General features: G+C 66.7%; 2 protein-coding genes across 4 annotated transcripts in view; both read right to left on the reverse strand.

The window, feature by feature from the left end:
* Nucleotides 1-1,555: 1,555 nt before the first annotated feature.
* Nucleotides 1,556-15,106, reverse strand: LOC136358638 (dihydropyrimidinase-related protein 5). Of its 3 annotated transcripts, none has more exons than XM_066314547.1 (13): nucleotides 15,063-15,106; nucleotides 10,516-10,780; nucleotides 9,392-9,550; nucleotides 8,613-8,792; nucleotides 8,466-8,534; nucleotides 8,256-8,300; nucleotides 8,044-8,119; nucleotides 6,935-7,091; nucleotides 5,564-5,705; nucleotides 5,185-5,327; nucleotides 4,889-5,096; nucleotides 3,747-3,915; nucleotides 1,556-1,972 (listed from the first exon to the last, which is right to left on the reverse strand). In XM_066314547.1, exons 2-13 carry the CDS (start codon nucleotides 10,774-10,776, stop codon nucleotides 1,887-1,889), a joined length of 1,695 nt encoding a protein of 564 aa, XP_066170644.1. In that variant the 5' UTR covers nucleotides 10,777-10,780; nucleotides 15,063-15,106; the 3' UTR covers nucleotides 1,556-1,886. The 3 variants fall into 3 exon arrangements, with proteins under 3 accessions (XP_066170644.1, XP_066170645.1, XP_066170646.1); XM_066314548.1 differs by lacking the exon at nucleotides 15,063-15,106 and adding an exon at nucleotides 14,890-14,961; XM_066314549.1 differs by lacking the exons at nucleotides 3,747-3,915; nucleotides 15,063-15,106 and having other exon boundaries at nucleotides 10,516-10,812.
* Nucleotides 15,107-22,500: 7,394 nt separating this feature from the next.
* DNMT3A (DNA methyltransferase 3 alpha) overlaps nucleotides 22,501-23,566 on the reverse strand; it is a 34,238-nt gene continuing 33,172 nt past the window's right edge. Inside the window, exons 21-23 of the mRNA XM_066314555.1 lie at nucleotides 23,253-23,322; nucleotides 22,956-23,074; nucleotides 22,501-22,868 (exon numbers count right to left, since the gene is read on the reverse strand). Coding sequence (XP_066170652.1) covers nucleotides 22,727-22,868; nucleotides 22,956-23,074; nucleotides 23,253-23,322 — 331 coding nt within the window. The 3' untranslated portion in view covers nucleotides 22,501-22,726. The remainder of the gene's footprint in view (nucleotides 22,869-22,955; nucleotides 23,075-23,252; nucleotides 23,323-23,566) is intronic.

Genomic DNA, 23,566 nt, shown 5'->3' on the forward strand with positions numbered 1-23,566 from the left:
TGTCACTCTTCAAGACTCTCCCCGGGCCCCCCGCCCAGAGTCCTCAGGACCGCTCTCAGAAGCCCCAAGCCTCCCCGGCATCCCTCTGGAACTCTCCGGGACCCCTCCGGGATTTTCAAGGCTTCCCTCGGGACTCCCCAGGGTCCCCAAGCACTCCTGGGGTCACTGCAGGGTGTTCCCAGGGACCCTCCCGAGATTCCCTCGGGACCCTCGGGTGCCACTGTGAGCTCCCTGTCAGAGCCCCCGAGCCCCAAATCATCCCGGGACATGTGGGACCCCCCAGGGACACCCAGAGCCCTTGTGACACCCCTAAGGGACCCCAGAGCCTGTTCAGGACCCCCACGACCCCCCATGGCCCCGCATCCCCCTGCACCCACTTGTGCTTGTGCGTCTGAGCAGAAGTGTCCACGTGGTGACAGGGCCAGCTCTGTGTCCCCCCTTGTCCTACCATGTCCCCACTCGTGTTCCCACGCACCCACACGTGTCCCCATGTCCCCGTGTGTTCCCCTGTGTCCCCATGTATCTCCTGCTGTCCCTGTGTCCCCCCATGTCCCCTCTGTGTCCCCATGTCAGGGCTCTTTCTGCTCCCAGCTCCCTCCTGGCACCTGCTGGCCCCACGTGCTGTGACCGTGGGGTCCCCAACCCTGACCCTGACCCCGAACGCCCACCCCAGACGCCCCGGGACCCCCAGACCCCAAAGAGGCGCAGGCCAGGCGCTGTGAACGGTCTTTAATGAGCAAACAACGGACGGCATGTTCCTAAATCGGCCGCGCGGGACCACCCGGGGGGACACGGGACCCCCGCCAGGTGCCCACCGGCCCCCAAACACCTACAGGGACCTACAGGGGGAGGGCACAAGGGACACGGGGGGCGAGGAAGGGGTGAGGGGTTAGGACACCCCCCAATAGCACCAGGGGGAGAGGGGCTCCTCGGGGACACACGGACCCCCCTGGGGACAGTGCTGGGGACCCGGCAGGTGAGCAGTGACCCGGCACAGGGGGCAGAGAGGTGCGACACCGGGACACACGTGTGCAGGTGTGCTGACACCTGCCCAGGGCTTCACCTGCGGACACGTGTGTGCGAACACCCGGCCGGGCCCCTGCAGGTGTGACACACTGTGTGACACGGGGGTGACACACGTGTGACACCACTCACTGCGGGGCTGGGGGGCTCAGGGTGGGGAGGAGGGGGGTGTGTGGGGATGGGGAGGTGCAGGGATTGGGATGGGGCTGCAGGGAGAGAGCGGGGCAGAAATGGGGGTGCAGATGGGGGTCAGTGACAGGGGTCAGGGATGGAGACCAGCGATGGGAATGGGGGGCTGGGGTCGGGTGGAGATGGGGGTCCAGGCGCAGGGATGGAAATGGGGGAGTGCTGACGGAGATGGGGAGAACAGCCCTGGGGATGGGGGCCAGGGATGGTGAGGGGGTTCAGGGAGGGCAGGACAGCAGCAGGGATGTGGGTCAGGAGTGGGGAGATGGAGGTGGGCGGGGATGGGGATCAGGACGGTGGTGTGGGTTGGGGCTGGGGTTCAGGGATGGGGCAGGAATTGGGGGGGGAGGGGGGTCCCTGCGTCTCCCCTACGCTAGTGACACAAACCACTTCAGAGTATTTCCACGTGATGCACAAACAAGTCAAAAATTCACTGATCCAAATCCAACGTGCAAACAGAAAAGGGCCGGGGGGGGCACCCACTGCCCCCGGCCCTCCGCGGCCCCCGGCCCCCGCGCACGGCCCCACCGCCGGCACGGCCCCGCCGGCAGCACGGGCACCGGGCACGGGCACGGGCACCGGGCGGGGCCCCCGCGGCCAGGGGAGCCCGCCGGAGCCGGGGTCCGGGGGCGCTGGGGGCGGCGCCTGCTCCTCACTTGGGGGACAGGTCCCCGGCTCTACCAGATGCCGCTCGACCGGCCCCCGGGGGGAGCGAGAATCCGGGCCGAGGCTCGTTTTGGAACGTGGTCATCGATCTGAGAACCTGCCGGACACACGGACGGCGGGCAGGCGTCAGGGGGGGCACAGCTCCGTCACCCCCTGGCACCCCGGCACTGCTGGCACCGCTGGGACGGGGGCCTCTGTCACCCCCCAGCACTGCGGGGGCTGTGGGAGCTCCGTGTCCCCCCTCCCACCGCGGCTGTGCTGCACGTGGGGAGCACTGACCAGTGCTGACCACTGACCACTGACCAGCCCTGACCAGTGCTGACCAGTGCTGACCACTGACCAGCCCTGACCAGTGCTGACCAGTGCTGACCACTGACCACTCACCAGCACTGACCAGCCCTGACCAGTGCTGACCACTGACCAGCGCTGACCACTGACCACTGACCAGCTCTGACCAGCTCTGACCACTGACCAGTGCTGACCACTCACCACTGACCAGCCCTGACCAGTGCTGACCACTGACCACTCACCAGCACTGACCAGCCCTGACCAGTGCTGACCACTGACCAGCGCTGACCACTGACCAGCGCTGACCACTGACCATTGACCAGCACTGTCCACTGACCAGTGCTGACCAGCTCTGACCACTGACCAGCACTGACCAGCGCTGACCACTGACCAGCACTGACCAGCTCTGACCAGTGCTGACCACTGACCACCGACCAGCACTGACCAGCCCTGACCAGTGCTGACCACCGACCAGCACTGACCAGCTCTGACCAGCCCTGACCAGTGCTGACCACTGACCAGTGCTGACCACTCACCACTGACCAGCCCTGACCAGTGCTGACCACTGACCACTCACCAGCACTGACCAGCCCTGACCAGTGCTGACCACTGACCAGCGCTGACCACTGACCAGCTCTGACCAGCCCTAACCAGGACTGACCAGCGCCGACCACTGACCAGCACTGACCACTGACCAGCGCTGACCAGCGCCGACCACTGACCAGCTCTGACCAGCCCTGACCAGTCCTGACCAGTGCTGACCAGTGCTGACCAGCCCTAACCAGGACTGACCAGCGCCGACCACTGACCAGCACTGACCACTGACCAGCGCTGACCAGCGCCGACCACTGACCAGCGCCGACCACTGACCAGCGCCGACCACTGACCAGCACTGACCAGTGCTGACCACTGACCACTGACCAGCACTGACCAGCGCCCCTTGCAGCCGCGGCCTTGTGCCAGCAGTGACACAGTTGGGGACCCCCGTGCCCCACGCCCGCCTCCCGGGGACAGAAGAGAGCGGCGCCGGTGGCAGCAGAGCACCGAGCAGGTTCTGCCCGGCACGGAGCATCACCGAGAGCCGCGGCCCGGAGAGCGGAGGGGTTGCCCCGCTGCAGCACTCCATCCTTCCGCACACAGCCCCCCAGCGCCCCCCTCACCGGCGCAGCCCGCCCCAGAGCCCAGCCAGCGCAGCCACACGACGGACGGTGCCCGGAGGACGGGCCGAGGGCTGGGGGCTGCACATCCGAGCCCTGGGGCAGCTCCCCGCTCTGCCACGGCCCCCTGCCCCGGGGGGAGGAGGGGGGCTGCGCCTCGGGGGGCGGGATTGGGGGTCACCGGGGCGCCTCGGGACGGCACCGGGAGCGCCCTGCGGGGGTGATGGGGACAGCCTGGACACGGGGGCGACAGGACAGCCCTAGCGGAGGGATGCCAGGACACCCTGCGGTGGCACCTTGGGAGGTGGCGGCGGTAACGGGGACACCCCGGCGGGGGCCGAGTGCCCGGCTGGTGCCAGCGGCCACCAGAAGCGGGGCTGCCGGCGAGCCCCGGGGGCCGGAGCGCCACTGCGGCCCCGCTCTTACCGGACAGGCTGAAGCTGGACTCGTGGAGGTCCCTCATGCCCCCGTGTCGTGTGGCCGGCCGGGTGGGCGTATCGGCCAGGGGCGTCCCCGTCTCTTTTTTCCCGGCATGCACAACCACGGCCACGTCCCCCAGGTACGGGGTGCGATCCACACCCCGCAGCTTCAAACTCTGCCGGGAGCGAGAGAGAGAGCGGAGAGAGCATCAGCAGCCGCGGGGCGGGGTGCGGGATGCCGGGGCGCTCCAGCGGGGTGCGGATCGGCCGGGCGGGGACAGGGGAGGGACAGGGAAGGGACAGGGCCATGCTGGGGCTGGGGAGGGGGCTGCCACTGGGGAGGGGCTGCGGCTGACCAGGGGGCGCTCGGAGAGATGCTGGGCGGGCTCTGGGGGCTCCCGCTGGGAAGCAAAGCCAGGGCAGGAGCAAGGGCTGGGGCAGGGGGGGGCCCTGGCAGAGCAGCCCCTCGCCCCGTCCCGCAGGTGAAGCCGAGCCGAGCCAAGCAAAGCCGAGCAAAGCCAAGCAAAGCCGAGCAAAGCCAAACCCATGCGATGCCCTGTGCCCACCCCCAGCCACACAGAGCTCCCGACAAGCGCCCCAGTGCTGCCGTCCTGTGACAGTGCCAGAGCCCCTGGTAGCCCCCTCCCCTTGCAGCATCAGCGCCACGCTGTCCCCCAGCCTGTCCCCTGCAGCCACACACAGGGGGTCCCCAGTGACAGGGACCGCCAGAGCTCCCGGTGTCACCGCTGGGCAGCCCCGGCCACACGTGTCCCTGTCCCGGAGCACCGGGGGCCGCTGTGAGCTGTGGGGCTGCCCTGGGAGAGGCAGCAAAGAGCAGAGCCCGCAGGGGGGACATGGGGGACATGAGGAGCACACTCCTGGAAATGGCCATGGGCAACACACGTGTAGGGACAACTGTCCTCTTGCACTGCCGGCGTGCTGGAGAGGACCCAGAGGAGGGTCCTGTGTCACACACTGACCCTCAGGGGTCCCCTGCTCCGTGCTCCTGTCACATCCTGCAGCGTGGCGTGGCACTGGCCTGGCACAGCCACCTCCCCTGGCACAGCCACCGCCCCTTTGTCCCCTGCAGCAGCCAGCACGGCGCCGCCCTGTCCCACACGGTGGCACCGCCCCGGCACGGCCCCGTACCTTCTCCCGCTGCACCAGCTTCTTGTAGGCGATGTCGGGGAAGGAGCGCAGCGGGCAGAACTTGCCCGTGCCCTCGGCGCACATGAAGACGCCGTTCTCGTAGACCACGCGCCCGCGGCTGATGGTGACCAGCGGCACCCCGTGGCACCGCATGTTCTCGTACAGGTTGATGTCCCCGCCCTGCACCTGGGTGCTGGCCGAGATGGTCCTGGGCACAGGGCCACGGGGCGGTCAGCGGCTGCTGGGGGGCACAGGGAGCCTGTCCCCAGCCCCCCCTATCACGGGCTGTCACCTACTTGGTGGCCTCGGGGTCCCAGACCACGACGTCAGCGTCGGCGCCGGGGATGATCCGGCCCTTGCGGGGGTACAGGTTGTGGAGCTTGGCGGCGTTGGAGCTGGTCACGGCCACAAAGCGGTTCTCGTCCATCTTACCGCCCACCTGCCGCCGGAGCGGGGGTAAGATGTGCTGGGCTCTGTCCCTGCCTGCCCCCCCCCCCGAGCCCCCCAAAATCCCAGGCGTGCTGCGGGGTCAGGATCCCAGCCAGGACCCAGGGGTGCTGTGGGGAGCTCCTTGCCCACCACCCTCATGCCAGGGCTGAACACCCCATGGGATGTCCCACCCCAAGGAGGCTCCTGTGAGCCCCCAGCCCCGTGCCGAGGCCAGCAGTGCCATACCACGCCGCGCTCCCAGATGATGTTCATGCGGTCCTGCACCCCGCTGACACCGTGCGGGATCTTGGTGAAGTCCTCCTTGCCCATGGCCTTCTGCTTGGTGCTGAAGGGCCGGTGGTCCGAGGCCACGATGTTCAATGTGTCACTGTGGGGGACACACAGGATGGCACTGCCAGGGCTGCTTGGGGTGCCCAGGGAGCCCAGAACTTTGGGAATGGGGCACCCACACCACGGGGTGCCCGGAGAGCTCAGTGCCCAGGGGATGGGGCACCCACACCATGGGATGGCTGGAGTTCTTGGCACCAGGGAGCAAAATGTGCAGGGACTGAGGCACCCAGGAAATGGGGCACCTGGGGAGCTCAGTGCCCAGGGAATGGGGCACCCACACCATGGGGTGCCTGGAGAACAGAGTGCCCAGGGAATGGGGCACCCACACCATGGGGTGCCTGGAGAACAGAGTGCCCAGGGAATGGAGCACCCACACCATGGGGTGCCTGGAGAACAGAGTGCCCAGGGAATGGGGCACCCACACCATGAGGTGCCTGGAGAACAGAGTGCCCAGGGAAAGGAGCACCCATGCAGGGAGTGGGTGAGTGGAGCACCCTCAGCCCAGGTGCTCAGTGAGTACTTGGGAAGTGCAGCACCCACAGAGTGTATCCCCGGGGGCACAGTGTCCAGGCAGTGAGGCACAGACAGCCCAGTGCCCACCACACGGGGTGCCCAAAGGAGGAGGTGCCTCGAGGCCACAGCACCAGGGGAGCAGAGTGCTTGGGGCAGTGACACAGCATGGGGACAGCAGGATGGGACAGCAGGATGGGACAGCAGGATGGGACAGCAGGATGCCCAGATGGCACCAGTGAGGGCAGCTGGCAGGGAGAGGTGCCCGGGGCAGGCAGAGGTGCCCGGGGCAGGGAGAGGTGCTCTGGGCAGGGAGAGGTGCCCGGGGCAGGGAGAGGTGCCCGGGGCAGGGAGAGGTGCTCTGGGCAGGGAGAGGTGCTCTGGGCAGGGAGAGGTGCTCTGGGCAGGGAGAGGTGCCCGGGGCAGGCAGAGGTGCTCTGGGCAGGGAAAGGTGCCCGGGGCAGGGAGAGGTGCTCTGGGCAGGGAGAGGTGCTCTGGGCAGGGAGAGGTGCTCTGGGCAGGGAAAGGTGCCCGGGGCAGGGAGAGGTGCTCTGGGCAGGGAAAGGTGCCCGGGGCAGGGAGAGGTGCTCTGGGCAGGGAGAGGTGCCCGGGGCAGGGAGAGGTGCTCTGGGCAGGGAGAGGTGCCCGGGGCAGGGAGAGGTGCTCTGAGCAGGCAGAGGTGCCTGGGGCAGGGAGAGGTGCCCGGGGCAGGGAGAGGTGCCCGGGGCAGGGAGAGGTGCCCGGGGCAGGCCTCACTTGGCGAGCAGGCTCATGAGGTAGGCAGAGGTGTTGGTGTCGAGGCGCAGCGGCGGCACGGTGACGTAGGCGGCGGCGTGGAACCAGTCCTGGTGGTAGTAGTGCAGCCCGGTGAGCGTGGCGTGCGCCGTGGTCGTCTCTGCGTACACCACCTTCCCTGCCAGGGGGAGGCACACAGGTGTGCAACAGGTGGGTGTGCGAGGGGCACACGTGTGTGCCCTGTGTCAGCATGCCCGTGTTCCCATCGGGGTGTCAGCCCTCTGTCCGGTGTGTGCTCACGTGTGTGCTGTGTGTGAGCCGCGTGTGTGACCCACGTGTGTGACCTGTGTGTTCTCATGTGCGTGCTGTGTGTGACACGTGTGTGACCTGTGTGTGATCTGTGTGTGTGTCCCATGTGTGCTGTGTGTGACCTGTGTGTGTCCTGTGTGTGTGTCCCATGTGCTGTGTGTGACCTGTGTGTCCTCTATGTGTTCTCTGTGTGTTCTCATATGTGTGCTGTTTATGACCTGTGTGTCCTGTGTGTCTCGTGTACGACCTGTGTGTGTCCTGTGTGTGTCTCATGTGTGCTGTGTGTGACCTGTGTGTCCTCTGTGTGCCATGTGTGTGTGACCTGTGTGTGTCCCGTGTGTGACCCGTGTCTGTGACCTGTGTGTACATCCCATGTGTGTGTCTCATGTGTGCTGTGTGTCCTGTGTGTATGACCTGTGTGTGCCCTGTGTGTGCTCATGTGTGTGCTGTGTGTGCCATGTGTCACCCATATGTGACCTGTGTGTGCCCTGTGTGTGCTCATGTGTGTGCTGTGTGTGCCATGTGTCACCCATATGTGACCTGTGTGTGTGCTGTGTGTGCTCACTTGTGTGTGAGCAGAGCTGGGGCCCAGGTGTGCTCACCTGTGCTAGGGCACAGCCTCACAAGCACACACGAGTTCCTGTGCCGCTGTGTCTGTTCCTGCCCGTGTGTCTCTGCATGTCCACAGCTCCACAATCCGTGTCCACATCCCTCCAAGCCCAACACCTCCCCTGTGCCCACACGTGTCCTGTGCCAGTGGGTCTGTCTGTATGCACACAGGTGCCCCTCGCCCACGGTGTGTCCCCACCCGTGTCCCCTACCTTGCATCTTGGCGGCGGCGATGACATCCCCTGCGGACATGCTGGAGACGTTCACCAGGTACACAGGGCAGTGGGTCTGCGGACAGGGGGTCAGTGGTGCTGTCCCCATGGCAGCCCAGCTCCCTGGGGGTTCCTGCACCCCTTCTGAGGCACAGGGACCCCCGTGGGACGGGACACCCAGCCCCAGCCAGGGGATGCTCAGGGCCACTCACCCGGTTGGCGATGGTGATGACACGGTGTGTGGCCTCGGCTTCCAGCTGCGGAGAGAGCCGGTGGTGACACACGTGACACACAGCGGTGGCACCAACGGCCGCGGAGGTGACACAAGGATGGGTGCTGGCAGCTGTATGGATGTCCTGGGCCATCCCAGCCACACCCCGTGCCACTGCTGCTGCGACATGGTGACACCTGCCATCACCTACCTCTTCAGGCCGGCTGATCTCGATGCCCTCCGGCCCCGTGATGCCCAGATCCAGAGCTTCCTTGGCTCCCTGGGGAATTGGGGGGTCAGGGTGAAGGTTCTGCCGCCCCAGCTGGGTGCCCGTGGCAGCCCCACGCCGTGCCCTCACCTCGGCCACCAGCTCGCCGTTCTCGGCGTGCACGCGGGCGATGGCGCCGATGTCGCGGCAGGCGCGCAGGACCTGGTAGAGCTCGCTGTCCCGCAGCATGTACAGGTCCTTGTAGGTCATGAACATCTGGAAGGAGTTCACCCCCTTCTCCCGCACCAGCGTCTCCATCTCGGCCTTCACCTGCACCGGGACCAGGGCTCAGAGTGGGGCCTCACCCCACGAGGGGCCGCGGCCACCCCTCGGGGACAGGGGAGGTGGATTTGTGGGTGATGTGGGGTGTGACAGATGCTGGGGGGGAGCAGAGGGGATTTTCCTTCCCCCAGGGGGTGCCCACTCCATCCTTCTGCCCCTGCGCTGCTGGAAGGGGGCTCAGGGCTGGGGTGTCCCTGCAGCGCAGCCGGGAGCCAGGTCTGATCCCGCTCCAGCAGCTTTGAGGGGATTGCAGGGGCTGAGTGTGCCGTGGGATGGGGTCTGGTCACCAGTCCTGCCTGCCACCCCCACGGGGGTCCTGCTGCGGGTTGGGGTCCCCCGAGGCTGGGACCACCAGCCCCGGGCACCCTGCTCCCCTCCAGGTGCAGCAGCGGCACCTTCCCTGCCCCAGTGAGGGGCTGAGCTCCACAGGGACCCCGCGGCACCCCTGAGCCCCTGCCCCGCTGAGCCCGGCTCAGGGCAGCTCAAAAGGCATCCTGGGGGCTCAGCCCACCCCCCAAGCGGCTAATGGGATCAGCGGGGCGGGGAATTAACCCCGGCAGCTGCTCCCGGAGCCGCGGCACACTCACCTTGGGCCCCCACCAGGTGATGCCCATGTGCAGGGCGTAGTCGCAGCACACCTTGGGGTCGGCCAGGCTGCGGCACTTCTCGTAGGCGTCCAGCAGCGACGTCTCCTTGTCGGGCAGGACGTGGCCGATGATCATGGTCGTGCCGCCCACCAGCGCTGCCTGCGGGGCACAGGGACCGCGGTGTGGGGGGCTCAGGGCTCATCCCCCCGCTGCTGGCACCGCTCCTGCCCCGCCGTGAGCCAGGTGAGCTCCCGGGTGGGGCGGCCTCCTTTGGGCATTGCCCACGCACATTTGGGGGTCCTGGGTGCAGGAGGGGACCCGCGCATCTCCCCGGCCCTACCGATGGCTGCCCACCTGCAGCAGCACATCTGGGTGTGTGACACACCTGGAGAGCCCCTTCCTGCCACCACCGGGGCACCCACTGCCCCCCCAGCCCCAGCCACTGGCTTTGGGGTGCTGAGGGAGCCCCCCTGGCACAGCGCCCCGCGGGGACCCCCCCGCCGCGGCAGCGTGGGCGGCAGTGCAGGCGCGGTGGCACTGCCGGTGTCCCCGGCTCACCCGGCCCCGCTAATCCCCAAAGCTCCTTTGCCCATCGGCCCTCTCGGGAGGTGCCGGCGTGGTGCCACGAGGCGGGTGACAGTGACAGGGAGCAGGCCTGGCATGTGGCGCCCGTGGGCGCTGCCCCGGCCCCTTTCCTCCAGCTCACCGCCGAGCCCCTGCCCGGGGACACCGGGCGCTCTGGGGACAGGCACGGCCAGCGCTGGCCTGGCACAATGGCTGCTCTGTGTGGGCGCTGGGGACAACGGGACAACCGCAGGGACAATCCTGTGCTGGCCCCTTGACACTCGCAGGCAGCAACACTCAGTACACAGTGCCACGGGCACGGGGAGGGCAGAGGGTCCCCGAGCTGGCACAGGGTGCCACGGCCCCGCCGTGGGAGGAGGGTTGTCACAGCGAGGAGACGTGATGGATGGGGACACGGGGACAGGCGGTGCCACGGCACGATGCTCCCGCGGAGCTGATGCTGCTGGGATGCCCACGGGGGGCTGAGAGGTGCCTGCAGCAATCCGTGCCCCCGGGGAGCCCCCAGAGCGGGGAGCAGAGCCCTGACGGGGCCAGGATACCTTGGTGCCGTGGTAGAAGTCATCGACGCAGGTGGCGTTCATGAAGGTCTGGTGGAAGTGGGTGCTGGTGTCGATGCCGCCCGGGATGACGAGCTTGCCGGTGGCATCGATGACCTTGGCACCGCCCGGGATCATCAGCTCGCGCCCCACTTGCTGGATGATGCCGTTCTCGATGTAGACGTCGGCCTCGAGGGTGCAGTCGTCGTTCACCACCTTCCCCCCCTTGATGAGGATCCTCATGGTGGCCGCGTTGGCCATCATGGTGCTGCGGGGCAGAGGCGGCCCCGGGGTGAGCACCGGGAGCCCCCCGGGGTGGGGGTCCCCGCGCTGCCCACCCCGCCGGAGGCGCCCCGGTGTGGGCAGGGCTCGGCCCCGCGGCTGCGCATCCTCCAGGGGCCGTGTCCATGGATTATCCCGGGAAATCCGTGGAGAGGAGGGGCCCTGGCCCAGAGCTGGGGGCTGCCTCCCTGCCAGGAACCCCGCTCCGGTGACTCCAGGCTGGGGTCACCCAGCAGCACCCGCAGCAGGGCTGCCAGAGCCCACCCCTGCCACCCTCCGCTGCCACGTGTGCCATGGGGACACTGCTGGGCGTCCCCGCAAAGTGACAGCACCCACGCCCGGGGCAGGCTGCCCACTTTGTCCCTGTGAGTGACCGGGACTGGCATGGACAGCACCAGGGCTGGCATCACTCCCTCTGCCCACAGCCCTGCCAGAGACCCCCGCAGTGCCTCAGCCCTGCCCGAGCCCCCGGCAGCGAGGGGCATCCCCAGACACGATCAATGAGTCACTTGGTGAAGGTCAAACGCCATCGACCCACCAGAGCAGGGACAGCACGTGCCGGCTGTGCCCACCCCGGGGCCACGAGGTGGGCTGGGACCCCAGCAGAACCCCCAAACCAGAGTCCTGACTGCAGACAGACCCCAGTGCAGGGACCACCAGGGAGCCCTGAGCACACGAAGCCCCAGGCACCCACAGGGGCAGTGTGGGACAGTCTGGGGGCGCTGACACGATGCTGGCACCAAGCAGGGCTGTGGGAACAGCTCCTGCTGCCCACCCCCAGCTGCCCACCAGCCTCGGGGTGCCCAGAGCCTTGGACAGGCACACTGGGGCCAGAACTGAGCCACGGGCAAAGGCTGCTGCTGCCGGGGGCAGGGACCTTGTGGCAAGGAGTGGCCCCTGTGGGTGCTGAGACCACGACAGTGGGGACTGTCCTGAGCTGTGCCAGGCATTCCCAGAGCCCATCCCAGCACCTCCTGGGCAGCAAATGGCTCCTCAGGCACCCGAGCTGGCAGGAGCCGTGAGGCTGGGCCGAGCTTTGTGGCAGCTGGGCATTCCCAGGCCACTGCAGCTGCGAGGGTGGGGACAAGTGGCTGTTCCCAGGGACCAGCACTGCACTGGGGTGGGGGGGACAGAAGCCTTTCCTGCCCCTGGGCTGCACTGGGGCTGCACTGGCTGATCCCAGTGCCAGCTGGTGCCTTGTCCTGGTGCCCTCGCCTCGGCACGGAGCAGCTGCCGGGGTCCTGCAGGCGGCCCCCCTCGGGAATGTCACTGGCACGTGCAGCTGTGACACTGCTGAGGAAGGCCCAGGGGACCGAGGCGGGGTGGCAGTGACCTCGTGCAGCACGCCAGGCCGCTGTGGCACTCCAGGCACTGGCACCCAGGGGTGTGGTGCCCACAGCCCACACCTGCCCCTCACTGCCCCACATGAGGGATGTCTGGGCCCAGAGCTACACTGTCAGCGATGAGGGGGACGACAGGAACAAGGGGGTCAGCCCCTGCCAAGGACTCTCTGAGTCCCTGCACTGGTCAGGGCCCACCCTGACTGGCCCCAGGGACAAGACACAGGGCAGAGATGTTCCTCGGAGGGGTGAGCCCAGAGGGGACGAGCTGGTGCCCACAGTGCCACCACAGTGCACACTGGCCCTGTGGCACCCCAGAGCAGGGCTGGGCCAGGCAGGAGGTGCAGGAGGGGCTGCAGGGGGAGGTGGCACAGAGCAGAGCGGGGCTCGGGGAGGCAGCACGTCTCTCCCGAGATGAAAGCGGGCTGTGCTGACGGATCTGGAGCACGGAGCACGCGACTGCCAGCGGTGCTGCAGCACCCGGCACCGTGAGAGCCCCGGCACGGGGACTGGGGCACAGGGGGCTGCTGTGGGTGGACAGGACGGGTGTGAGCATGGCAGAGGGCACAGGGCATTGCTGGGGGCACGAGCGTGGGCTGGCCACCGTGCACAGAGAAGAGCTGGCAGCTCCTGTGCTGCCTGTGGCCCCGGCCACCGTGGAGCCACCCACGCTGCTGCCACCACGCTGCCCTCGTGCCGCTCTTCCAGGCACCTTTCCCACCCCGTCCCCACGGAGCTGCCACCCCCTGCACTGCCCGTGGCACAGCCCTGATGTCCCCATGCCACCAGGCCCGTGCCCAGCACTGGATGCCACGGTCTGGCACACCAGCGGCCCCATTTCACCCCCTCGTCCCCAGATCACACCATGCTCCCATTGTACCCCCAGCTCACTCCCGGTGGTCACACCAGTGCCCCCCTCGGCTCAGACCGAGCATCCCCAGGGGCTCTGTCCCTCTGTCCCCCAGCCCGGGCCACAGTGGCAGCAGCCCTGGTGGCACCGGGGCCCTTGCCCGCCTTCCAGCCAGCCGCTGCAGCGTGGTGGCACAGCCAGCACCGGCCGGCGGTGGCCAGAGGCTCCTGCCAGACAACAGGCTCCCGAGCGGGGCAGAAACGCCGCGTCAGCGCCGGGGGGGCCGCGGGCAGACACCCCGGGGACCCCCGCCCAGCCCGCGCCGCAGCCCCCCGGCTCGGCCGCCTCGGCGCCGCTCCCCGCACACAAAGCGGAGAGACCATTCGGGGGGCCCGCAGCCCCCCCCAGCGCCCCCAGCTGCCGCGGCGGCGGGGACAGCTGTGACCCCGCAGGACAAAGGGACCCGGGGGCCGCCGGGGGGCACCTGTTGGGCCGGGGGCGGCCGCGGGGCCCGGCCTTTGTGCCGGGGCTGCCGCATTGTGCTGCGCGGCGGGGCCGGGGGCCCCTCGGCGCCCCCCGCTTTTGTCTGCGCCGCCGAGACCCCGGCGCCCACCCCGACCGTCCCCAGCCTGCGCCACCCCGCCGCCGGGGACTCCCCTTTGTCCGGCTGGGCTCCGTGACCGCCGCTCCGGCGACACCGACCCGCGACCACCGCTCGTCGCTGGCCAGAGGCGGCGGCTGGGTGGGCATCGCTCTCGGCCCCAGAGCTGCCCCGGCGGGGGGGTGACACCGCCACGGTCCCCAGCCCTGCCGCTGTCCTGGCTCCGTTACGGGCATGGCCCGGCCGGTGTCGGGGTCCCGCTGCCGGGGTCCCACCGACCGCCCCCCGGCCACACGGAGATCCGGTGCCACCGAGCCACCGCCCCGGCAAGGACCAGGAGACCCGCGGGGCCGCGATCGGCGGGCGAAGGATGCTCCGTCAGAGCTGCTGCCGCCAAGCCCGGGATGCTGCGGGCGCTCCTTGTCCCCGCGGGCACCTTGGCCCGGCCCGGCCCAGCCCGGGCACGGAGACGGGCACGGAAACGGGCACCGCGCGGCCACGCCCGAGAGGGCGCGGGGCGCTGCGGAGGGTCCCGGCGCAGGCTGCGGGGACGCGGAGGGTCCCATTGCAAGCCCCAGGTCCCCGTCACCTCCCGGCGCTGACCCCCCAGGTCATTGCGGCGGGAGGCCGGAGCCGCGGTCACCGTAACTGGGGTGCTGCCGCACGGGTGGGCCCGGCCGGGGGTCCCCACCGGAGAGGCGGGCCGAGCCCCGCTGCGGGCGCTGGGCTGCGCCGGGCCCGGGCGAGGCGCGGGGGCGGTGCCGCGGGTCCCCGGAGCCCCGTGCGGGGAGCGCGGGGGGTCTCCGTGCGGGCTCCGGAGGCGCGGGGGGGTCCCGGTCTCGCCGGCCCGGGGCGGCTCCGCAGACAAAGCCCGGGGCCGCCCAGCACAAAGGATGCTCCGAGCCGGGGCGGGGCCGCCCGGGAGACCCGGCGGAACAATGAGCCGGGCCCGGCGGGACCCCCGCCGCCCCTCGCCCCCCGCGCCCCCGCCGCCCCGGGGTCCCCGCTCCGCCGTGCCCCGTGCACCTGATGCTCCGCTTCCCATCGCGACAGGGCGCCGGCGAGGGAGCCGGGCCGTTCGAGGAGGATCAGCCGTCCCGGCATTACACCGCACCGAGGCGACACCCTCGCCTCTGTCGCGACACCATCGCCCTGTCGCGACAGGTGTGTCGCCATAGGTGGGCGGCGGCCACATCCAGCTTTTCTGCCCGGCGATACCCCGCGAAGCGCCCCGGGCGGGGATGGCGGGGCATTCCCCTCCATCCTCGCCTCTCCATTCAATCGCGCCCGTCGAACACACGCACCTGTCGCGATTGTCCAACCCGTCGCGATAACGGGCCAGGTCCGCCGATGCGAGAAAGGAGAGCCAAGCTCGGTCCGGTCCAGCCCAGCCCGGTTCAGCCCAGCCCGTCCCAGCCCGGCCCAGCCCGATCCAGCCCGGCCCAGCCCCCTCGGCCCCGCCCGGCGCCGCCGGTACCTCCCGCTCCGGTGCCGCTCCCGGTGCCGCTCCGGCCGCGATCGCCTCTCACCCGAACCTGCGCCGCGGGGGCGGGGCCTCGCCGCGTCTGGACCAATGGCGAGCCGTCCTGGCGGCCGGGGGCGGGGCCGAGCCCCCAGCAGGGTGGGCTGCGCGTGACGTGACTGACAGGCGGAGGGGGCGGGGCCAGGGCACGGGGCCCCGCCCCCCGCCACCTGCCCGCGCTGTTGCCGTGGTGACGGAGCGCGCGCGGAGACCCCGGTGACCCCTGGAACCCCCGGGACACCCTGGGGACACCCTGGGGACACCCTCGGGACATCCTGGGGACACCCTCGGGACACCCCCGGGACCCCCCGGCCCCTGTCCCCCGCTGTCCCCTCCCCGCCCGCAGCCCCCAGCTCCCTCCCCCGTGGCGCCCGGCGGTCCCCATGGGTCCCCCGACACCCCCAGCGCATCCCACCGCCCCCCGGGGCCACCCGCGACATCCCCGTGAGCCCCTCCCAGCACAGCCCGGTGACAAGGAGCGCCCAGGACAGCCCGGTACACGCAGGAATGCCCAGTGAAGTCCAGCAGCACCCGGCACAGCCCAGTACCTCCCATCAGCTGCCAGCCCAGCACCCCCTGGACTGCCCTGGCGGCCCCGAGGAGCTCCTGGCACAGCCCATCCCAGTGGCCTCCGCCTCCTGACGTGTGGCGACAGGACACGGTGGTGCTGTCCCCATTCCCTGCCCGGGGAGCAGCCTGGCGGGCTGGTGGCACTGGACACCTGGAGTGACGGATGTGGCCTTGGCCTGTGCTGCTGGAGCTGGTGCTGCAGTGGGGACACGGGGCTGGGGGGACCTTCTGCTTCTCCCCATCCTAATGTCCACTTCCCATCCCGTGACCCCATCCCGTTATCCCATCCCGTTATCCCATCCCATCTCTGTTGTGCCACCCTGTCCTCAGGCACTGCCCGACCCTGCCAGGTCCTGTGCCCTTTGGGGCTTTGCTGTGTTGGAGGCACCGGGGGCACACGTTCATTCTGTCTCTGCCAGGACCCCCAGGTCCTTCCCCCAGAGCTGTCCCAGCCCATGTCACTCCAGGGGCCCTTCCTGCCCCAGGGCAGCGTGTGGCATTTGTCCCTGTTGGTCCCTTCTCCAGCTGGGCTCTGTCCTTGGGCACGAGGAAAGGTCTGCACACCTTTGGTCATGACAGCCACAGATCTATGTGGGAAGGGACCTCAGAGCCCACCCAGTGTCCCCCCTGCCATGGCAGGGTCACCTCCCACTGTCCCAGGGACACCTCCCACTGTCCCAGGGCCACCTCCCACTGTCCCAGGGTCACCTCCCACTGCCCCAGGTGCTCCAACCCCAGTGTCCAGCCTGGCCTTGGGCACTGCCAGGGATCCAGGGGCAGCCCCAGCTGCTCTGGGCACCCTGTGCCAGCCCTGCCCACCCTGCCAGGGAACAATTCCTGCCCCAGAGCCCATCCAGCCCTGCCCTGGGCACTGGGAAGCCATTCCCTGTGTCCTGTCCCTGCAGCCCTTGTCCCCAGCCCCTCTGCAGCTCTCCTGGAGCCCCTTTAGGCCCTGGAAGATGCTCTGAGCTCTCCCTGGAGCCTTCTCCTCTCCCGGTGAGCACCCCCAGCTCTCCCAGCCTGGCTCCAGAGGGGCTCCAGCCCTGGAGCAGCTCCGTGGATTCCTCTGGACTCTCTCCAGCAGCTCCAGCTCCTTGTGCTGCTTGGCCCTGTTAAGATCCAGTTAATTGGAGATGCCTCTGCCTGAATTAAGTTGCAAATGAGACCCTTTGCCAAAGTCAACAATACCAATTTTACTTAATAATAAATGTGAGGTAGATAGAAAGAAATGGAAAAGTGGAGAGGAAGAGAGAGAATGAATCCCACCTGTGGATCCAGCAGTGTCCCCTTGCTCCTTTTTCACCCTGGCCTCCTCTGATGGGGTGGGCCCTGGTTCATGGCTCTGCACAGAAAGGGGCTGGGTGGGAAACCCACAAAGCCCTGTCCCAGCTTCCAAATCTTTTCACTTCTATACCTTTTAGCAAACAAAGGGATTAGCGTCATCGGCTACAAGTTACACGGTTCAATTATTAATTAGTAGTCTACCTTCCATTGGTTAAACGTGTCCTTTGCCTCTAAAGCTGATTAGCCCCATGCTCAGTGTTACTCCTTTTGGACCAGTGGCTGTTTGGGGCTCTGGGCTGGGAGTCAGTGGTGACAATCTGCCCCTGCTGGGGTTTCCCCTTCCCCTGCTGGAGCTGGTTCAGCTCCATGCCCCAGCTGGTTTTATCAGTTTCTTCCTTATCTTGGGGCTCCTGCTGAACGTCCTTGTGGCTGGTGAGTTCTTCAGTCTTGGTGTCCACTCCCAGTGGCACATCCTTCTTCCCAAGCTTTGTTTGCTCGCCCTGGGTTTAAGATCATTGAATTTATCTTCCTCACACCCGGGCAGCAGTTCCAGTTTATCCAGTCCCACTTCCAGGTACCCACAAGGAATATTTAGGAGGCTTGGGTGGCCGCTGGTGGTCACAGCTGCCTCCTGTCCCTAACCTGGGGTGGTGTTTGACCGACTCGTGTATGAGCATTTGCTTCTCTCCACAGTCACAGCGGGGAAGTTTTGTCTGGACAGGTTAAACCAGGATATGCCGACCAGATCTTGTCTTTTCCAGGCCTGGAATTGGCACCTTCCTGTCATTAATTCCTCCCTTCTGTGGCCCTGACAGTGTTGGGGACAGACACTTGTGGTCTTTGGGTCAGAACAGGCCCCAGGGCTGTGGCAGCTCTGCAGCTGGGGTCTCAGCAGAGCAGGTCACAGGGGCACAGTGTCCCCATTCCTGTGTCCCCGCTGGGGTGGGGGATCTCCCAGGACTGGGGGTCCCGAGCTGGGCTGTGTCCAGCCTCTCACCCACCGCGTTCCTCTCCCAGGGCTGCTCTGGGATCCATTCATGTCCCAGCCTGGATTGGTCCTGGGGGTTGTCCCAGCCCAGGTGCAGCACCAGCACTCGGCCTTTTTGTCCTTTGTGAGGTTTCCATGGCCCTCAGCAGCCTGGAGCACCAGCCCCAGCAGGGCACATGTCCCCAAGCTGTCACACCTGTCACAGCCACTGCTTGCCCACCCCATGTCCACCCACCAACCCAAGAGTCTCACCCGACACAGCCTAACCGGAGGGGAAACTGAGGCAGGAGCTGCACTGGGCAGTTTCCTCACGAGGCAGAAATGCGGAGCTCCCACTCTGCTGGGAGTGGGCATCAGTGGCCACCAGTGGGAGTGGAACAGTGCCCAAGGGAGCTGGGCTCTACCCACAGCCCCCACACCCGGGACCCCCTGGCACCCCACTGCTCACTGGGAACCCAAACACCTCAGGGCTGGGACCCCACTGTCACCTGGACCCCACCAGCCCCAGGGAGCCCAGTGCTCTCCAGGACTCCACAAGCACCTGAACTCCACCACCTTCCAGAAGCCCACCACCACTGGTGCTGGGATCACCCCTCGCCCTGGGACCCCACCACACATCTGGATTTCAGCAGCTGCCCTGGGACCCCACTGTCCCCCCAGATCCCAAAGCCACCAGGGCCCCACCATCACCAGGGCCCCACCATCACCAGGACCTCCCCACCAGCACCAGGATCTCCCCACCCACCAGGACCCCATCACCAGGACAGACCACACAACCACACAGCGGAGTGTTTTTTTTTTCCTCTCTTTTTTTTTTTTCCTCTTTTTTTCTCTTTTTTTTTTTTGCACAAAACAGGACATTTATTCAAGTGTTCTCCAGCACAAGTACATTAGAAAGGAGCTCGTCTGTATTATACTCTTCTGGGCACCGAAGAAAAAAAGAAAAAGGAGGATGGGATGGAAGCGGGACGGACAGACTTTCTACATCTGCTGCACGCATTGACCTTTATTAGTTCAGAACAGCTATGTCACGAGCAATACTCACACAGATACAACAGCGCCGGGCGCCCGCGGCACCTCCGGCCGTGAAATGCACAGTTCAGCGGCAATAAATAGAGAAGCGACCCTAAAAAAACAAACCAACAAAAAAAAAAAAAACAGGGGCAACGAACCGAGAGAGAGAGAGAGAGAGAGAGAGAGAGAAGTAGAAAATAAACCTGGGGGTGGGTTTTGGGCTGGGGGCGGGAAGAGGGGAGGGAGAGCAGCCGGGGGCGGCCGCGGCGGCGCCGGGAATGTGGAGCCAACTCAAAGGGAGGAAGGAGGGTACCAGCTCTACGCGCGTATTCCTCGGGATGATGAGTACATGATTCCCACAAATAGTTAAGCGTCAGCTACTTCAATGTCTAGGCTAAAACACATGAAATCTCTCATTTAGTTTTCAAGTACAAAGTTAAAATGCCTTTTTCTTTTTTGTTTTTTTTTTTGTTTTTTTTTTAATAATAATATATAAGAGTAAAATAATAGTGCTCTTTGAAACTCCACTACGAGAAACAAAACAGTCATTGTCCAGACAGCAGACTTAATTTAACAATATATATTTTTAATAAAATGTTTTAGCACCGTGTTTGTCCCCACTCCCTCGGCGGATCTTAAGGAATTTAGGCCTTTCTGTGTTGTTTTGAGTTTTCATCTAGGGCTGTGCAACAGAATTTGTCTGGTTGTTTTTTAAAAAAAGACGTGAGTCGGGTACATTAAAAACTGAACTCTTCTTTGCCCCAGGCATCCCCACGGTCCCCACCGCTGCCGGCACCTGTTCCCAGCAGGAACCTGCTTCCCGCCGGCCCGGCGCCACAGCACCTGCCGGGACCCAGCCCCCAAAGGTGCAGCGGGGCCAGGGGGGTCCCAGGAAGAGCTGCGGGGCCGGGCCGAGCCGGGGCGGCCCCGGGGGTCCGCCGGGACCCCCACACCCAGCGCGTGGCCGTGCAGAACCCGCCGACGGTGCCACAGGACGGGGCAGCACCGGCACCCGGAGCTGCAGGGCCACGCAGGGTCAGCACCCAGAGCTGCAGGACCGTGCAGGGTCAGCACCCAGTGCCGCAGGGTTGTGCAGGACCAGCACCCAGAGCTGCAGGACCGTGCACCCAGTGCCACAGAGCCACGCAGGACCCGTCAACAACGTTGCAGGGCCGTGCAGGACCAGCACCCAGCACCTCAAGGCCATGCAGGATCAGCACCCAGCGCCACAGGGCCACGCAGGGCCCACCAACGATGCTGTGGGGCCACGCAGGACCCGCATTTGCCACGGCGAATTTGCCACGCAGGGCCTGCAATCAGCACTGCAGGGCTTGCAAACAGCACTGCAGGGCCATGCAGCACTTGCACCAAGGTCTGTGGGGCCGTGCAGGATCCACAGCCAGCGCCGTGGATCCACGCAGGACCCAGAGCCGGTGGCACGGAGCCATGCAGGGCCTGCAGCGGTGCTGCAGGGCCATGCAGGACCCCCAGTGCCCCACACAGGACGCCCGGGGCCACGCCAGCCCCACAGACGGGGTCGTGGGGCCACACGGGCCCCAGGCAGGACCAGTGCCCAGCGCAGCGGTCCTGTGCCATCCTGTGCCGTCCAGCCCCGGGAGCGAGCAGGAGCCCGGAGCCCGGGGCCGGCGCCCTCCCGCCTCGTCACCCTCACTCCCCGGCAAAGCCAGGCCCCGCGGTGCCCCCACCGCGGCCGCCCGTGCCTGCCCAGCTGCCCGTGCCCCCCGCACCCAGAGGGGCCCCCAAGCCCCCAGTAGCACCAGGAGGGAAGGGGAGGTGGGGGCCCCGCCGCCGTCGGTCCCAGCACCTGGGAGCACACGGGCCGCGGCTCGCTGCCATTAGCCAGCACCCCGCAGCGAGCGCAGCCCCGGAACCCGCACCTTTCACAGTTAGAGAGGAGACAGCGATGGGCCCGGGCCCCCCGGGACCCTCCCCGCGCCCTAGCACCAGTCCCTGCCGCACTGGGCCCGGCCGCCCCGCGGGCACCGGGGCTGCACCGGGCCGGAGCCCGCGGCACCGCGGCCGCCGGACCAGTAGCACCATCCACCGCACCGCACCGCACTGCCAGCACCTGCCCGCGCTCCGTCACACCGCGGCTGCTCCCCACGGCCCCTGCGGCCGGGGCTGCCACCGTCACTGACACCACCGACACCGCCACCGCCGCCACGGTGTCCCCGCGGGCACCCGTCACCCCAGCGGGGCACGGGGCCGCCCCACGGAGGGCACCGAGGGGACACGCTCGCTCCAAAACCACGCGTGGGGCAGGGGAGCGATGGCCCGGCGGCCGCGGTGACACCGCCGTGGTCCCGTCCCGGCTCGCCGGGGCATCGCCCTCCTGCCGCCAGCCCGGTCCCGCGGATGTAGCACCAGGGACCCGCAGCCATCCCCGTGCCATGCCAGAAACGCCCCGGCCGCGCTCCGGCACCGCTCTGTCCCCCCTGCCCCGCCGGCGTCCCCGCCGCCGCCCTCGGCCGGGGCCTGGCCGCAGCGCCGTGCCCCACGCCGCCCCGGAGGGACAGGGGCACGGCCGGGGGGCAGGACCCCCGCCACTGCTGCCGGGGCACCGGGGGACGCCCGGCACCAGCCCCGCCGGACGCCACGTACGCAGAAGAGCACCAGTACGCTGTGGGGTGGCGCCGGCGGGGCAGGGGGGACACCGCCGAGGCGCTTCCGTTCGGGACAGAAAAAGGTTATTGCATGACTCGGGATGGAGACGCTTCCGCCCGGCCGCCCCGGCCCTGCCGCTCGCTCGGAAAGGCCCGGCACGTAAGGCAACGTGGAAGCTGATGTCTCGACTCACCCCGCTGTGTAAAGCACCATTATGAAGTCAGGTTGTACAGTAGTAACAGTACCTTTTATATATATATATATCTATATCTCATATCTATCATATATATATAAACTGTAAACAAGAGGTAACAGCGGCTTCTAGGATCTGCTCTCTTCAAGGTTTCCATGTGGTAGGCACCCAAAATACTGTAGAAAAGGTGTGTGTGTGGTGTGTGTGTTCCCGGCCTCCCTGCCGGGTCGGCTCCATGTCACCGGAGAGCGGTGCTGGTGGAACGGAGCGAGGCTCAGCCGCCGGGCGCTGGAGCCGCCGAGCGCGGCCGGGGCCGGGGCCGGGCGCTGGCGCGGACGGAGCGGAGTGGTCTCGGAGCGGGTCTCGGAGCAGAGCGGGTCTCCTTTGCCTCCGCCTCTCTCCCGACTGGGCTTTCCTGCTGCCGTTTCCCCCCTCTCCGAGAGCGGCGCTGGCGACGGAGTCTCGTCTCGCCCGCTGCTCCGAGAAGTGGAAACCAAAACCGACAGGAAAACCCAGCCAGAAAAGAGCGGAAAATTAAAATTTAAAAAAAAAAAAAAAAAAAAAAAAAAAGGTTACCCAAAAATAAAAATAAAAATAAAAAAAAAAAGGAAAAAAAAAGGTTTTGGTTTCTTTTCTTTTTCTTTTTTTTTTTTTTCCTTTTCTGTTTCGTCGCTGTTTGTTTGCGTTTGCCGGCTTCATTGTTTGTTTGCTTCCTGTGGTTTTTGTTTGTTTTTTTTTAAATAGCTAAAGCTGATCCTGGGAAATTCCGGAGAGGACACCGACCCCTTTCGCTCGGGGAGACGTGTGCTGGGTTCCCGTCGGGCTGAGAAATCCCGTCTCTCTTCTGGGTGCTGACTCTTCTCTCATTCCGTGTGTTCACTTCTCTTGGCGTGGATGGGTTTGTTTCCGACTCGCTCCGTGTGTGTGACCAGTTCCTGCCCATCTCTAAACGCAGGCAAAGTATTCCTTCAGGGGCGCGAAGAGGTGGCGGATCACCGGCACGCTCCAGGACCTGCCGAGCAGTCTCTGCCGGGCCAGGCGGCTCATGTTGGACACGTCCGTGTAGTGCACGGGGAAGCCGAACACCCTGCAGAGGGACACGGGAATGGCAGGGCTCAGGGGCGTGCCGAGGGCGGGACACAGCTCCGCGGCCCCGGCCGGCGCCCCGCGGTACCTCTCCATCTCCGTGCACCACAGGATGTCCTCCTTCTCGTTCATGAACACGGGGAAGTGCTGGTCCTTGCCCTGCTTGATGGAGTTGGAGCGGGTGGTGATGGTTCGCACTTTGCTGAACTGTAAGAGGCACGGGCTGGTCAGGCTGGAGCCCCCAGCACGCTCCATATATCCTCACTGATCCGTCCCTCCTGAAACCCCCACCCTGCGCCCCAGGGAGCCTGGGACTGCTGCTGACAGCCCTGGACCCCCGGTCCTGTCCCTCCACACACCCCCTCAGCACCCAGCCCTGGCTGACCTTTGCTATCCTGCCATGCTCCAGGCACTCCTGCAGCTCCAGCTTATCGTTGACGGTGGATGCGAGTGGCCTGCGGGAGGAGAGAGACATTTGGAGCACTGTGTCCCCATACTGTCCCCCACCACGGGCACAGGGCAGGTCTCCAGCTGGGGTTTGAGGGGGTCACAAGGTGGCCACGGCTGTTTTGGGGGTCTGTGGCAGGTGATGGGCAAGGAGCAGCCAATTTCTGTGGGAGCCCATCCGTGGCCACTGGCTGTGGGTCCCCAGGGCCAACATCCAAGAGGGACACAAAGGACAGCTCAGTGCCACCTCTC

This window comes from Sylvia atricapilla, chromosome 3, assembly GCF_009819655.1.
Source record: "Sylvia atricapilla isolate bSylAtr1 chromosome 3, bSylAtr1.pri, whole genome shotgun sequence".
Classification (NCBI taxonomy): Eukaryota; Metazoa; Chordata; class Aves; order Passeriformes; family Sylviidae; genus Sylvia; species Sylvia atricapilla.